Source organism: Peromyscus maniculatus, chromosome 3, assembly GCF_049852395.1.
Source record: "Peromyscus maniculatus bairdii isolate BWxNUB_F1_BW_parent chromosome 3, HU_Pman_BW_mat_3.1, whole genome shotgun sequence".
Lineage (NCBI taxonomy): Eukaryota > Metazoa > Chordata > Mammalia > Rodentia > Cricetidae > Peromyscus > Peromyscus maniculatus.
Genome location: NC_134854.1, coordinates 136568276 through 136585265, shown reverse-complemented (window position 1 = coordinate 136585265; position 16990 = coordinate 136568276). Strand labels below are relative to the sequence as shown.

The 16990-nt window shown below is 52.6% G+C and overlaps 1 protein-coding gene across 2 annotated transcripts in view; it reads right to left on the bottom strand.

Moving 5' to 3' along the window:
* Positions 1-858: 858 nt before the first annotated feature.
* Positions 859-16990, bottom strand: part of Slc6a1 (solute carrier family 6 member 1) — a 34893-nt gene continuing 18761 nt past the window's right edge. For both annotated transcript variants that reach the window (XM_015988568.3, XM_076567630.1), the window contains exons 3-16: positions 15929-16253; positions 15483-15614; positions 15269-15369; positions 14114-14223; positions 13235-13367; positions 10250-10384; positions 9979-10082; positions 9383-9507; positions 8193-8305; positions 7843-7974; positions 6517-6619; positions 4692-4792; positions 3880-4047; positions 859-3096 (exon numbers count right to left, since the gene is read on the bottom strand). In XM_015988568.3, coding sequence (XP_015844054.1) covers positions 2992-3096; positions 3880-4047; positions 4692-4792; positions 6517-6619; positions 7843-7974; positions 8193-8305; positions 9383-9507; positions 9979-10082; positions 10250-10384; positions 13235-13367; positions 14114-14223; positions 15269-15369; positions 15483-15614; positions 15929-16166 — 1800 coding nt within the window. In that variant the 5' untranslated portion in view covers positions 16167-16253 and the 3' untranslated portion in view covers positions 859-2991. The remainder of the gene's footprint in view (positions 3097-3879; positions 4048-4691; positions 4793-6516; positions 6620-7842; positions 7975-8192; positions 8306-9382; positions 9508-9978; positions 10083-10249; positions 10385-13234; positions 13368-14113; positions 14224-15268; positions 15370-15482; positions 15615-15928; positions 16254-16990) is intronic.

The following is a 16990-nucleotide window of genomic DNA, read 5'->3' as shown; positions in this document are numbered from 1 at the left end:
GGAAATGACCTCTAGAAAATGGACTCTAGAGTGAGGCTGGGGTCCCACAATCCCTTCTGAGGATACGGCCCCCAGTTGACCTAAAAATCTCTGTCTAGGGCAGGTGAGATGGGCTCAGCATTTAAAAACACTCGCCAGTAAGTCTGATGACCTGAACTTAACCCCCAGAACGGACATGGTTCAGGAGAAGCAACTTCTAAAAGTTGCCCTCTGACCTCCACATGCACGCACAATCACACACACACTAAATAAGCAGACATGCAAACAAAACAATAGAAAACTGGCCCTGGGCCTGACGACCTGAGTTTGATCCCCTCCAACCCATATGGTGAAGGAAGAAACAACGACCAACACCCCCAAATCCATTGCTCTCGTGTGCACACACACACAACCACACACACACACAACCACACATACACACACACAAAACCACACACACACAAAACCACACACACACACACAAAACCACACAACCACACACACAGACACAAAACCACACACACACACACACACACACACAAAACCACACACACACAACCACACAACCACACACACATACACAACCACACACACACACACACACACACACACACACACACACACACACCCCAAAACTGTATTAAAAACTTTAAAACAAAGAAAAATCCTTGGCTGTCTTTTTTGTTGAGACAGGGTCTATGTAGTCCAGGCTAGATTCAAACCTTCTATGAGACCCAGGCTATGTTGGACTTAGGATCCTCCTGCCTCAGTGTCCTGAAGGCTGGGATTATGTGTGTGACACCCTGGGCTTTTAACCCTTTTCTTTTGTAAGCTTGGTTGGTCATGGTATTTTTGTCACAGCAACAGAAAAGTAACTAATACAGTGAATATCATAGAACCTTTATTATTTTTCCTCTAAATTCTTAGAAACTTACATAACGCCCGTGCTCTAGTTGTGATATCATTTATAGACATTTAAAACACATCTTCATGTATAAATATTTTACATTTGGTCCATAGAACAGATAATTTTACTAAATAATACTGTAAATTTTTTAAAACAGGCTCTGTATATAGTCTGAATAGTCATATATTACATATACTTTTTATATAGAGATAAATTTACTTGGTGTTCTGAGAATAAATCCTTATTGCAAAAAAAAGCATATATGATAATACAATTATCTTTTTCCCTCTGGGCAAAAACTAAAAAAGAAAAGTTACACATATTCACAGTTCTCACAGTAATTTACGACCCTTAATATTGTGCTCTATAAGGTAAGTTTGGGTGGAAATCGGGGGATTTCTTGCCAAACATCTCAGAGGTGCTTACAGACATGAAATAGACTGCATTTATCTCAGAAATACACGTTCTCAGTTTCACATCTAAGAACAGCAAGCAGCAAGAAGGGAATTTCCTGCCCTCATCCTAAAGGGCTTCATACACAGGTGGGGGAGGGGCGGGGCCACGAGACACAGTGGAGGGTCCTTGCATTCCACACCCGGGACTCTGATGACAGGCACCTGTGCAAGCTGGTCACAGAGTCTCCACCGAGCAGGCCGATTCCTCAATCACATGACCCCTTTGCGGGTGTCTTCGAGAAGAGCTGGTAGATTGCCTACTGCCTACACAATATCACACGGGATGCTAAATGCCACATGTGAGGATGGGTGTGCATGTGTGTGCATTTCTATGTGCATACATGTTTGCATTCTCTAGAGTGTGCTTAATGCTCTGAGGGATAGCTTATTGCAAGAACTGGTGTGCTGGTCACTTTTGGATGAGAAGGACAAGAGATTCAAAAAAAAAAAACAACCCACGGTCACAGTTATTCACCATAGTTATTAAGGATTAGTCATAAACACAGTTTGTGAGCTATCAAGCTAAGGAGCTACGGGACAAGACATACGCTTGGCTACATGGGAGCCCATCCTCTCGGCAGAGGAAAGAGGCTGAGCTGCTGGAACTTTCCAGAAATTGTCGCCACTGGCTTCACCTACACGGAGCCCAAGGCCAGAAGGGACATGTAACATTCCCTCTGGAGCAGGTTAGCAAGGGAAGCTCAGTGTCAGGGTAGGGTGGGCAGAGCCTCTGGATTATGCCTGCGCCATTAGTGGTCATATAGATCTGAGGCATTTTCAGAAAGGTGAGGAGGACAGCAGAACAGAGTGGCAGTGGTAATCTAAGGGAGAACCCAGGGCCAGCTGGATGGGTCCTAATTTAGAACCCCGACCTTGGTTTCCTTGGCCATTGTTTGTGCAAAATGGGGCAGCTTGGAAGAACCACAGCTCCCGCTTGGGGAAAGTCCTGGAATGGGGACCAGAAAAAGGCAATTGTGCTTGTGGCTTTTTTTTTTTTTTTTAATTCTCAGCACACAGGGCCCTTCTGGATAGGCTGCTGCTGTTAATGTCACCTGGGGAGGTGGGGCAGGGGGCACTGAGCTGCCCGGGTCACAGGGTCACAGGGACAGAGGACCCTCTCCGTACTGCTCTGTGAACAGCCACAGAGATGTCTGGGGGTGGACCTGTGAAGCTGCCTCGGGAAGGAGAAATCGAGAAGGAAAGAGACTGGCCACGAACAAAATGTCGTCGTCCCAGTCCGTGATCAGTTCGGAGCCAAGGTGGACAGGAAAGTCTGGGTAACAGTCTACGGTTGGGGCACAGGGCAACAGTCTGAATATGACTAAAAGCCAGGAGTGGGTGGCCTCAGCTGCCACCCTCTCTGGCAGCATAAAAAATGAGCTACAGTGGCAGTTACAAAGGCCAGCGACCTGCTCCTGCTGTGGGGCCTGAGGGAAAAGTCACCAGGCCTCTGTGAAAGGCCCCAGGGGTGGCTGCCCAGGAAGGGCCCACCCAGGGGCAGACTGTCCCCCACCTCCCCTCTCTGCATGGTGATGGTGTCTGGACCTGCCCCTTGAGGTAGGTGGAGACAGAGAGCATCTTCAGTCTTCAAGGGGTGTGGGTACAGCCAGGCCAGGGTGCCAGTGCTGGGGTGACGAGGGGGCTGTCCCCCTAGATGTAGGCCTCCTTGCTGGCTGAGCTGCCAGCCTGCGGCTGCTCAGGACCATTCTCGGGGCGCACGATATCTTCACTGGGCTGAATCATGACCTGGAGGCGCTGTGGACAGGGGTGGTGGTGACCAGCCCTTGCAGTGGGGACCAGCCCCTCCCATCCCTCTTCCTCCACCAAACCCAGTTCCAGCTTCCTCACTAGAGAGCTAAATGTCCCACATGGTGGAGGCAACCTGGCCAGAACGCCCTGCTCTCATCTGCGTGACCCAGAGGCTCCTGACTGGTCCTCCGATGCCTTTCTTGACATCGTCTCCCCTCCATCCTCAGCACAGCAGCAGGAAGCTGGTCAGAATGCCCCCCCCCTTCATGTTGCAGGGCCCAATAAACTCCCATTTCATCCAGTGTAAAAGCCAGATCCCACTAGGTCCTCCCCAGCTGGCCATTGCCACCTCTCAGACTCCAGTGTCTGCCCATCTCCACGTCTCCCTGCCTCAGCCACTTCAGCCACGTTGCCCTCTTCTGTTCCTCTGGGCCTTTGCACATGCTGTTCCCCTGCCTGCCTTCCTTTCAGATTCTTACACAGCTTACTCTGGCCCCGCCCCCTTCCTCCTCCCAGCCACACTGATCTCCCTCCAGCTTACCTCACGGCACTTTGACCTCTTGACCTTCGTACCAGCTTCCCATCCTTCCCTTCTAAGAACATTCTTCCTGCGTCCACCACTTAGATTGACTTATCTTCAGGCTTCCAGGAGGCCACCCTAATCCTCCTCCACCCAGGCAGGTTCCCAGTGCCTCAGAGGTGGACTCTGTCACTCTAAATGGCACTGGCTTGCCGACTCAGGCCTTCTCAACTAGACCCTGAGCTCCCCTGGGTTGCATAAGGCCTTACCTGCTTCAGAGAGCCCTTTAGGGTGAGGAACATGTAAGCCATGTACCCGGGGATGAGCACCATGGAGGAAAGGGCCATGAGCCAGCCCACGCCCTGGCCCCATTTGGGGAAAACGTAGCTTCCCATGGTAAGTGGTGTCATCTGCACAGCGCTGAAGAGAAACACGCCCTGTGGATGGGGAAGGGCATGATGGTCAGTTCCGGGGTCTGGACCAAGCAAGGCCTTACCTCCATTGTAGCTATTCTGCCACTGTGCAGGTGAGGCATTAAAGCAGAACCCCCTTTCTGGAAAAGGCCTGGACAGGAGGTCCTTGCCTGCACGCTAGCCAGTATAGTGAGCTGGATGGCCTCTCCAGGTCCCCATGATACAGGGCACAATATAGGCGGGCGGCAGCCCAGTCCCCATCTCAAGGACCCGAGGTGCCCCTGCCAGGGCTCTCAGGACCTCATCACTCCTCAGGATGGAATGAGCCTTGCTGAGGAAGAGAAGCCTCTGCATGGCAGGAACCTGGGCTCCTGGGTTAGGCTGAGCTGGGCCAGCTCAATTCTCTCTTGGTGACTCGGGACAACATTCTGGTTAGCTGAGGCTGTGAGGATAGTCATGCGATTGTTCCCGAGCAGGGCTTGACACAGATGTCCAGCAAACAGTAGGGGGAAGTGTTACTTCAGGGGGAGCAGGAGACCTGGAGAGCTTTATCCTGCCTTTACTCCTAAAAGTTTTCTTCAGGGACTTGAGATGTTTGCACCCCAGTGGGCTAGCCTCATCCCCATGGGCTAGCCTCATCCCAGTGGCTAGTCAAGCCCCATCCTTACCGCCACAATGATGGGTGTGAAAAAGGACCAGCATAGCTTCCACCAGATGCAGGGCCTGGAGCCAACCATCTCCTGGATGTTGTCATAGAAGCGGTTGACACCTGCGACATTGGAGGAAGAAGCAGAAGGCAGGGAGAGCTTCCAGGACAGTAGTCCAGGACCCGATTCTACCACTTCTTCCAGGGGCGGCCATGAGCAAATCCCCTCACTCCTACGAACCCCAGTGTCCTCGTTTCTTACGTGGGACACGTGCTTTGGTCTTAATCAATTCCTATAGCGCCAGAACACGTAAGTGCGTAAAGACGCGCCTGCCTAGCGCCCCTCCCCCAGACCCTGTCCCAGCCACGCCTTCAGTGGCTTTACCAGGGGCACATTTCCCCGTGGTGGTCTTACCGTGAGAAACTTATTGTAAGAAACTCTGAATTTAGTAAATCAATGATAATGATACAAGAAAACCTGAAGCCCTCAGAACGGAGCAGGTCACTGCTCACCGTGGAAAGCCGCAGAGCAGGGCGACCCAGTAGGAGGGAGGAGGGGACAGGGCTGGGAGGAGGGTGATGGGGTGCAGGTGGAGGACTCTTTCGGAAGGCACATCCTGCCGAGACAGCTGGCATTTGGGAAGGACATTCTTACATCTTTGGACTCCCAGGCAGTCATTTGGGGAACTCTGACCCCACAAGACACAAATAAATTAGACTCTTCCTTTGTGATTTGCTCTAAAATAGTTCACACCTGTAATCATACATAGTCTTACAGTCATGAAGTACATCTTTAAAAACTGTATAGTTCTACAGATAAATTTTTTTCTTTTTTCCCCCACATTTATTTATTTTGTTTGTGTGCGGGGGAGGCACATGTGGAAGTCAGAGAACAACTTGTGACAGCTTACCCCACAGGTGGGTTCAGGGACTTGAACTCAGGTTGCCAGACTTGGTGGCAAGCGTTTTTAAGCCATCTCACCAGCTCCCTGGTAAAATTTCAAACCAATCTTTTCATCCTCAAATTTACGAAGTTATGATGGCTTGCATTTAAATTTTTAAGACTGATTTTTGTTTTATGTGTATAAGTGTTTGTCTACATATATGTATGCACCATATTTATGCAGTGTCTGTAGTGGCCAAAAGAAGGAATTGGGGCCGGGCGGTGGTGGCGCACGCCTTTAATCCCAGCACTCGGGAGGCAGAGGCAGGCGGATCTCTGTGAGTTCGAGGCCAGCCTGGGCTACCAAGTGAGTCCCAGGAAAGGCGCAAAGCTACACAGAGAAACTCTGTCTCAAAAAACCAAAAAAAAAAAAAAAAAAAAAAGAAGGAATTGGGTCACGGGAGGTTGTGAGTCTTCACGGGGGTGCTGGGAACTGAACCTAGGTCCTCTGCAAGAGCAGCAAGTGCTCTTAACCTCTGAGCCATCTCTGCATGCCCTGGCTTGCATTTTAAATGAGTGTATGCAGCTGTCCCAGCCACACTTTCTAAACAGGGTAGCTAGTGCCTGTGTTAACTAAGCTTGTGGAAGTGTTATAAAGGCAAAATAATGGTTTAATAGTCAAGATATCATTAATGAACAGTGATTGGATGGATGGATGGATGGATGGATGGATGGATGGATGGATGGATGGATGGATGGGTGGATGGATGGGTGGATGGATGGGTGGATGGATAGGTGGATGGATGGATTGGTGGATGGATAGGTGGATAGGTGGATGGATGGATGGATGGACGGACGGGTGGATGGACGGGTAGATGGATGGACGGATGGATGGATGGATGAACGAATGGATGGATGGATGGATAGATAGATGGATAAATGAGGGAAGAGGGCTGGTTCTCACCATAAAACCAGGAAATGGAGACACACTCAAAGAAAACCAGGAACAGCAGGCTCATGCCACTGGCAGAGTAATAATCAAAAAGTTTGAAGACATAAATGCCCCCCTGAAAGAGACAAAGGGATAAAGTGCAGACATAGCTCCATCATTGCACACACTTCCCCAGCCCCAAGAGCCGGAAGAGGCTGGGGTCAGGCACACTGCAGCAGGACAGCTCAAGGGCAGGGTAAAGCCAGCACTTGGGGTCTATGATTGCTCACTGTCTGGGTGGTGGGGGAGATGCACCATTTCCAGTGGGCTTTGAGTAGGCCTGGAGAGCAGCAGAGTCATCCCCAGCACATATCAGCGATTCTTCTTTCCTGCTTAACCCCGCTCCTGACTCACACTAAACAGTAGGTAGAGCTATCATTTTAAATCAAATCTGACCGCAAAGCCTGCAAGGCCTGGTTTGACGGCTCCATCCACCCTCCCGCTCTCTGCCTCCACCACAGTGGCCTCTCCCGTCTCTCCAGCTCCCCAGATGCATTCCTACAGCAGGGCCATGGTGTCCATTCTGCCTGCTCCCTAAAACCCACCCCACCCCCACCCCAGCAGTGGCCCTGCCTCATCTCTTAAGTCTCAGCTCAATGGCCATTTGCTTAGAGAGGCCTCTCCTTGCTACCTTGGTCTCTTCATCCTCCTATCCATTTCTCTCCTGGTGCTTCTCTCAGAAAGAAGTTAGCTACTAAACCAGTTAGTTTTGACCCATAAAACACACCCCTCCAGAAAGCCAACACGGCAGTGCCCATCATGATAACTGCTGAATCCTGGGGTCATGCCATCCCACAGCAGGTGTGCATGGCATTTCTCTCTGAGATAAACAGAAGGGCCTTGGTGTGTGTCCCTGTCAGAGACCCCTCTCATGACTTGACTCTGACTCATTTCTGTGAGCATTTGCAAGCTCATCCCCCCACCCCTCCATTCATTCATCCCCTCTGTCTCCTCATCCTCTCATCCCCTTCTCATTCCCCTCATCCCCTCATCACCCCCTTCCCTTCCTCCAGAGAGCAGGTGGTTTGGCTAGACGGCTACATTCTCTAGATGTACCCTATACTTTCTCGTTCAAATTCTGCCTCTTCCATCAGTCTGGGACCCCGTGGATCTCATAGGGTTTGGCGTGTGGGTGCTCAGTGCAGAGACAAAGACAGTGGCATAGGCTAACCCGGAGGAAGGAGGCCCGCGGGCTGCAGAGCTTTGGGTCTTGGGAGCGAACCTGTTTCCTGGCCTGAAAAGATGTGCCAAGCAAGTGCTGGGGAAAATCAGCGGCGTGGCAGATGCTGGCGGGCCTACCTGGGTGATGTTAGAGAGGCCGATCAGGTAGGACACGATGCACACAGCAGCAATGAAGAGCTCACGGCGATTGCGGAGGAGCCTGGGGTACTCATCCACCAGGGCAGTGATGAAGCCCTCCACGGTACAGAACTTGTTGGGAAAAGGATGGGGTCAGCCACCTGCTGCAGCCAGCCTCTACCCACCCACCTAGCTGCAAAACCTGGCCTTGTAGGGGAAGACAGGAGGCCTATAGCCAGACAGCAGGGCTAGGATGGGCTGGGGTCAGGCCTCCCCAGGCACTGCAGGGGCTCATCAAGACCAGGATGGTCCTGATGGGGGTCCTCACGGTGCTGCGGGGAGGAGCTCACCTGGCTGTCGATGCCCAGCATCAGCAGCATGGAGAAGAAGAGGATAGCCCAGAGGGGAGAGATGGGCAGCTGTGTCACAGCCTCAGGGTATGCCAGAAATGCCAACCCAGGGCCTGGTGGGGAGGACAAAACAGAGGAAAGAGAAAGGCTGAGTGCCACCGGCACACCTGGCACACCTGGCACACCAGGTGGCACACCTGACAACTCGGCACACACACCCAGCACACCCCACACCCCACACACCATCACTTGCTCATTTTGATCTCAGCTCATCCTCTGGGTAACTTTGTGTGTGTACTGCCATCCCTTAGGAAGCAGTGAGAGCCAGTACTGAGAGGGAAGACAGACAGTGGTACAGAGCTGTGGCCACCCTCCAGGGAGAGACCATGGGACCTGGCCAGTGCCAGGGACAGTGCAGGTGTGGAGAGGCTGGATGGAGAGACATGAAGGAGGCAGGTGGGGGACAGACACTGGAAATGATGGCTTGTAGAGAGCTGGGGGAGGGTGGGAGGAGGGTGGGGGAGAGTGGGAGGAGGGTGGGGGAGGGTGGGGGAGGGTAGGAGGAGGCCGAGGCTTTTGCTCAGCCTAGGGCAGCTGAAGCCTTCACGAGGTGGGAAGTTACAGGGTGGAGTAGATGTGGGACGTCTGTCTGGGGCCTGGAAGGGTGGGTGTAGGTCTGGAGGCCCCAGAGGGGATGTCTAAGAGTTGAGGAGAAACCTCCTGTGAGGATACTGTAATCTTCCTGAGGGTGGCCCTAGGGCAGAGTGGGGAAGTGAGAGTCTGGAGAGTTCCAGGAAAGTGGGATTGGAGGAGAAGTTTCCCCTGTGGGTGAGACAGGAACCTCAGCAGAGAGCATGACCAACCCGATTCCACAAGGGGCAAGTCACATCACATCCCTGAACCTCAGGGGTCTCCCCCAGGTACAAAGTCCCTCCTGCTGTGGCTTGCACAGCCCAAAGTGGAAAGGGGTCAGGCACTGAGGGTCTTCCTGGCTTTGGTACTAGTAACCAGGGGAGCAGAGTGGGTACAACCTGCACAGTGACAGTGTTTTTAGAGCTATGGCAAAAGTCTAGCGCGAAGAGTTTTGTATTGTGGAGGTGACCACATCCCAGCTGGACCCACACACATCCTCACGACAGCCCATACCGGCATGGCAGGATCGATCTGCCTTCCCCAGGTAAAGTACTAACCTGAGGCGGCCACATCAGCGATGGATCTCTTGGTGACATGAGCCATGAAGCCCACGATGGAGAAGATGACGAAACCAGCGAACATGCTGGTGCAGGAGTTGATGCAGCAAACAATGATGGAGTCCCTGAAGAGCAGGGCGGGGCCGTGAGATGAGGGGGGATTGACTGCGGGCTAGTGGGACCAGAGGCAGTGACCTCCGAGGGAAGGAAAGAAGGCTCTAGAAGAGGGTCTGGTGGCCCTAGAAGGGCAGGCCCAGAGCAAGACAGGCAGGGGTAGAGAAGGAAGGAAGGAAGGAAGGGATCACCTAAGAGGGTAAAGAGGGACCTAATATGTAAATAGCCAGGGTAGGTGTGACTACAGAAGGCATGGCCTCAGGGCTAGGTTTCCACAAGGAATGTAGTCTTAGATGAAAAGCTTGGCCTCCAGTGTGTGACAAGAGGAGAGTGCCCCGAGAGAGGTGTGCATTACCGGGGTAGGCAAGGAGGCAGAGGGGTTGGCAAGCATTCCCGGGGGCGTGGCCTCAATGTGCCTCTCCCAGGAAGGTGTGATCAGGGGCGTGGTCAGGAAGGAAGCCTCGGGTCCCACCCCTTCACACCTGTACACATTGTTGTGGAAAGAGTTGTAGCTTCCAAGAGCAATCAGGGACCCCAGGCCCAGCCCATAGGAGAAGAAGATCTGGGTGGCTGCGTCTAGCCACACCTGTGGGCAGAGGATGAGAACCTCAGAACCGATAAAGTACAGAATCATCATCGCAGCCTCACCCACCCAGGAGTTCTCAGCTGCACCGGACATGCTCGACGCGCTCAGGTACTTGGTGGCTGCAGCGTGCAGACCCAGTGGCAGGGCAGGCAGGGTGGAGCGCTCACCTCAGAATCTGACAGCTTGCGGAAGTTGGGTGTGATGTAGAAGAGGATCCCCTCCTTGGCCCCAGGCAACGTCACTCCACGGAAGAACAGGATGATGAGCATGATGTAGGGGTACGTGGCAGAGAAGTAGACCACCTAGTAGCAAAGGACCGTAGGGCTGCACCTGCTCTGCAGCACCAGATCCGAACCCCCTGACATGGATTCCTACACTGCTAGGCATGCCCACCTTTCTGAAGCCCCTCCATGGAGTCTCCAGCGCTGGCTCAGTGTCCACTTTGCCATTCCTGTCTTCTCTCTTTCCTCCCTCTGTCCCTCCCAGGTGTATGAGGCTGGTGCCTGTCTGCAAAGGAGACGCCTCCCTCCCCCTCCACCCCTGTCAGAGGCTTGGGATTCTCTGTGAAGCTCAGGGCTAGCTTCAAACTCACAGTGATCCTCCTGCCTCATCTTTCTGAGTGTTTGGGTTACGGGAGTGAGCTCTAATTTTTTTTTTTGTTGTTGTTGTTTGGGGCTTTTTGTTTGTTTTTCTTTGAGATAAGATCTCATTAGGTAGTCCTGGCTGGCCTGGAATTCAGAGAGCCATCTACTTCTGCCTCTGGAGTTCTGAGATTAGAGATGTGTGCCACCATACCCAGTCCCCACTTTGACTTTTTTTTAATTTACATTATCCAAGTAACACATATGATGACAGGGAAAGTTTAAAGTTCATGTGGACATGCACACAAGGTCCCACAGACAGCTCCTAGTAGTTAGGTGAGGGACAGGCCACACATGGCTGACATCTCTGCTTTCCCAAGGCTTAAAGCAGTCTGTGACATTCAGTGGACTCTCTGTAGATGTCTGGCAACCATGTAACATTTTGGTTCTTCATTTTTTCTCTGTGGCTGACCACATGTCCTTGCTAAAAGGGCTCACATGACTGAGTCACCTCTTTGACATGTATGAGGCTAAAATACACAGGCTAGGTTCGTTCCTGCTCAGTTCCTAAACGCCGCTTCACTGTCTCAGGAAGTACCGATCTATAATTACAGAGGGTCCTCTGGGCGGTGCCAGCTCCCCCTATGGCTTTCCAGCTATACGGGGATCTAAACGCAACACTGAACCTGTCTGTATACAAATTTTTATCTGAAAAAGTGTTATTTCACGCTTGGGAAAACTTACAGCTGTGCAATTACTGAATCTAATACCATCAACTTTTCCTAGCTTGTGACTTACTTTGCTTAAGAACCTTCTGGAAAAGCACTCGGGAGGCAGAGGCAGGCGGATCTCTGTGAGTTCGAGGCCAGCCTGGGCTACCAAGTGAGTTCCAGGAAAGGCGCAAAGCTACACAAAGAAACCCTGTCTCGAAAAACCAAAAAAAAAAAAAAAAAAAAAAAAAAAAAAAAAAAAAAAAGAACCTTCTGGAAATGGAGCTGCAGCTGGCAGGGCATGGTGGCCTCTGTCTTCTGTCAGACCCATCACTAAGAAACTGGTCTGTGCACTGATCTTCTTTGCGACCTTGGTTGCCCCCAAGTCTGATGTGACTTCCCCACCATTGGGGATGAGCATGGGTAGATCCTGAGTTACCTTTGTCTTTCTTATTGGACTCTGACATTCCTCAGTATTGGGAAAAGCAGCCACAAACCATGAAAAAAAAAAAAACTTAAAAAAGAGCACTAATCATCAGGGCTGTGTAACTTAGGGTAATTTTTTACCTTCTCTGAGCCTTGTTTTTGTTTGTCCAGCAAACAGGTATGATTTTCAACCCCAATGAGCAAAGAAGCTGGTTGTATGAGGACACAGGCCATGCTAATACATTTCCTGTCTCTACTTCCCTCTTCTCCATGCTCAGCAGGAGGCCGAGCACACAGGAGGTGTTCAATAGAAACTTGCTGAAGAACAGACAGATGGGTCAACATCCCCAAATGACACAGTGAGGGAGGCCCCCATTCTATGTCCCTGAGAACTATCCAGAATTCTGAGCACCCCACCACCACCACCACCAATGGTTACAACTGGTATTAAATGCCAAATTTCCACGTAGAGGGCATTGGCCAGCATTCTGCACAGACTGTCTCTCAGCCACCAACGGATGAGGAGACTGAAGTTCAGAGGAGTCTTGTGACTTGCCCAAGCACACACAGCTATTCCCTGGGGAGCTAATGCTCTAACTTTCCTCCGAAGCTCTGAACAAAGCCTTCACTCTTCTACTTCCTGGAGTTAGCCTGGAAGGGCCCGACACATGCCTCTGCTTGCCCTAGTCTCCCGACTCCAGCACAGGATCGGAGGACCCAGTGGGTCCCGGGGCCTACTAGACTGCACCACGGGTGCATACCACCTCTGCTCCCTTCAGACCGGAGTCAGGAGTAAGTCCTCTAACTCTGTCCCCAAACTCATCAACAGGACTTGAGGCCAGCTACCCTCCTGAGTCAGCACCCAGATGGCTCCAGCCAGATGCTCCAGCTTGGTCCCCATCTGCACTTGTATGAGATGGAAATGACAAGTCCTGTCCATAATGCTGGGGATCCTGACAGGCGCCAATGAACCACTGGGTATGTGTCATTTCACAGGAGGAAAATGAGTTTCAGGGAGACAGGGTGACATGCCCATGGTCACAGAACCAACTAGCTACCATGCAGGGATCTGAACGTGGAGATGTATGCCTCCTGCCATCCATCCCTTCATCTGTGGGTCAAAACAGAGGATGGCATCTCTGGGTCCCTGCACTGGGTACAGGGTGGCGCAGAACAAGGGCCAGGGGAAGCTGGTTCAATGACCCTGGAGCAACACCTGTCATCTAGTAATGGCTCCATCAAGCCCAGTGGCATCTGTGGCCCTGGCACTGGCTCGTCTCATTTCATAAGACTGAACCCAGGCACAGAGAGCTGAAGGGAACTTAACTAAAGCTAGATGGAGCTTGTAGGAGTCCTGGCCCTGGCCCAGGATACACTTCCTCCTATAAAACTGTCCCCTCTCCTGTGTGCCCCCATTGTGCACACACTTGCCTACCTTTCCAGTCCAACCAACACCCTTCCAGATGCAGAAATACACAAGCACCCAGGCTATGGCCAGTGTGATGGCTAGCGGCCAGCGGATCTGCCCTGGCTTGTCCAGCCCGTCCGTCATCTGGTGCATGTTGCGCCTGGGGACAGAGGAAGGACGAAAGGATCACACAGGGCCAGCAGTAGGTGAGTGACCAGGGCTCCAACACAGACCATACCTTCCCCCAGGGGTCCTGGTGACACTATGACCTTGGACTTTGGACAGGGACCTTGGGGCCATGACACTCATCCTAGAGATTGTACCAGGAGTTGGAGTCAACTCTAACTCCTGGGCTACTGTGCCTTCTCCTCTACTCTGCTCTACCCAGCCCCATGGGATCCTCGTTAAGTCCCAGGTAGGACCACGTGGTCACTCTCCTGCCTGAGACCTTGTAGTGCACAGGACCCTCTTGTCTGGAGAACAGATGACCGAGACCTCCTAAGCCCCACACCTCGCCCTTGCTTCTCAGCACAGCCCCTCACCTGGCACCCTCTGTAGCTGCTTCCCTCACAGAACCTGTACACACACTCCTTCTCTTGTCCCACTGACTCCTCCATCCCACCTGTCATAGAAATCAGCCACATCCTCCTGCAGGCTGGTCCAGGCCATCTCCCTGTCCTGTCCATCCCCAGCCAGTCTGGGCCATCTAAAGCTGTCAGCGCCTGCTGGCATGCTCAGATCTCTAATTACCCTGACACACAATAATTGCTCAAGAAACAGTGAGGGATGAATGACTGAAGGAGAAGCCACATTACCTGCTGCCACCAAGCTGGCCCAACCTCCCCAGCCCCCTGTTGCCACCCCGCTGGCCCAGCCTCCCCAGCCATGTGCCCAGGCCCCACTCACTCCCAGAACTCCACCACGGCGCTGGTCATGTTGGTAGTATTGACCAGGCTGTAGTTGGAGAAGCAGCGGTCAGTGTTCCAGGGGTTGTCACACTGTTTCCATGGCAGGGTCTGCAAGGGCAGAGGCACAGACAGATGTCACTAAGCCCCTGGGGCTAGCCAGAGGGGACCCCACTCACCCTGCTCACACTCATCAGCCCTTGCTCCTGCTCACGGCTCTCAGGGGCAGGCAGATAAGATCACACCACCCAAATCTGAACCCACCCACCCAGAACCAGCTTCCAAGCTACTCTGTGTCCACAGGGGTGACCCCAGCAGACAGGGTCTGTCCCATGTCCAGCCTGGCTCTAGGCTCTTCACACATGACTTCGGGGGTGAGCTTCACTTTCTATTTCCTCCCTTTTCCTGGTCACATATTGGCCGTGTAAGATTCACCACTGTTCCTTCTGCAGCTCAGCAGCATGAAGCACACACAATGTTGTGCAGCAGCACTTTCTAGAAATGCTTTACTAACTCCCCATCCTCATGGATCCCCCATGATGCCTCCTGTCTCTCGGAACCTGACCACTTTAAGGACCACATGCCAATGGAATCACACAGCATCTGTTCTCCGTGACGGCCTTATTGTCTTCAAGTTTCATGCCCACAGTACACCGGTCAGAGTTTCTTCCTTCATTAAGCCTGAGTAATATTCCAACACACACACACACACACACACACACACACACACACACACACACACACACACGCAATTCAGTCACACGTGTTCCCTGGGGACCCTGAATGGTGGGTCTTATAAAACATGATGCAGTAAACATATGGCATAGATCCCAGTGTTTCTGAGACCTTCCCTTGCTTTGTTGGGCTCAGAAACAGACATGCTGGAGCAGTGAGATCTCGGAGAAGCTCATTCCAGAAGCCGCACAGGTGGTACATAGTACTGAGCATTCAAACCCATGCCATCTGAGTCCATACACAAGGGGCAACTGGATCCAATTGTGGGGTGCCTCTGAAGTGCTAGATGGAGGCTCTCAGTGTGGCTGGCTAGGGAAGAAACTATAGGAGACAAGCCATCCCCCTCATCCAAGGACTGACCCAGGGAGCACACTGGGGGGATCCCCTGAGCCCATGTAAGCCCTGACCAGCAGCCACTCACCGTGGTGAAGGAGTTGTACAGGTAATAGATGGCCCAGGAGATGATGACGATGTAGTAGATGTTCAGCCAGAAGGACAGTACAGCCGCGGCGAGGCCCACACCTGGGGTGGAACCCACACAGGGCATGCCCAGATATGGAGGGATCCAAGGCTTCCTCTTCCCTGAGGGCCTTGGGTGAGACCCCCTCCACATGCCCAGCCTCCCCGGCACTCACCCTTGAACATGGGAGCCAGCTTCCACACGCCCAGGCCCCCAATGGAGGTGTACTGGCCCAGTGAGCACTCCAGCAGAAAGAGAGGAACACCCGCAAAGATGAGCGTCAGGAAATATGGGATCAGGAAGGCCCCTGGAGGAGAGACACACGCATGGCCCCGAGTCTCTCCAGCAGCTTTGGGCTCCCACCCACCATTCCCATGTGTCCCGCCTGGAAAGTATCACCCAGGACCTGGCCCAGGCCCAAAGGCATCCTTCATTCAAAATGCACCCCAGCTCTTGCAAGAGACAGAAGTTTCTGACATCAAGGCCATAGACAACTGTCGCCGGGGAACTCAGAAGATAAGAGGTGACAAATAGGACCTGTTCCCAAAGACCTTCCCTTCCCTTAAGGCAGACCCAGAAGATGCGAAGACCTGGCCCCGAGGTCACCAGGTGGCCACCTACCACCACCATTTTTCCCGCAGAGGTAAGGGAACCTCCACACATTGCCCAGGCCGATGGCGTAGCCCACACAGGACATGAGGAAGTCGAAGCGGCCCTTCCATGTGTCCCGGTCAGGGAGGTCCCCGGCTTTCTTCTGAACCTTGACTACCAAGGTTTTGGGCTTGTCGCCGGCCACAGGGGCCTCGCTGACCTCAGTGGAGATCTGCCCATCGGCCACCTTGCTGGCGTCGGTCGCCATGTCTCGGAGCACGAACTTGGCGGCGGGGGTCCTGGTGGGTGGGCGTGTGATGTCAGCTCCGGTCCACGTGGACAGCAGCTTTGCGGCCTGTGGTCATTGTAGGAGGATGGAGTGGGTTACAGGTAAAGGGCAGGGGTGTCCCTGAAGGTGCTTTGAGTTCCCATTCCCACTGTACCATTCGGGGGCTGTGTGACTCTAGCTAAGTACTTCAATCTCTCTGTGCTGTGCTCCAGCTTTTAAAACAAGGACAGCAGCACATCTCTCAATGGGCTGTTGAGGGGAAAATCGAAAGGAGCCATGTTTGGTGGGACATTGGGGAGGCTGAGGATGGAGGGTTATGATGAGGGCAGCCTGGGATACACAGTGAATCTCATAAAAGCAAACAGAAAGAAAAGGAAAAGACTTTTATGTTTGCAAACTAACCCTGCCCTTACTGAGGAACAGCCATGGCTTACATGACCTTTACCAGACCTTGGTCACCCAATATGTTCTTCTGTTACTCTCTTGTTAAAGAGGTACCATGGGTATGAAACTGTCCTCAGATGGGTCCTGAGTTCAGTTCTGCCTTTTACCAGCTGAGTGCTAGGACTTCATACTATGACTTAACACTCCAGCTGATTCCTCCCCCCCCCCCCCCCCCCCCCCCCGTGTGTGTGTGTGTGTGTGTGTGTGTGTGTGTGTGTGTGTGTGTGTATGTGTGTACATTTGTGGGGCAGAGGTCAACCTTGGGTGACATTCCTCAGCAGCTGTCCATTATTCCCGAGACAGTGTCTCTTGGTAGCCTGGAACTCACAGACTAGGCTAGGCTGGCTGGCCAGCAAGTC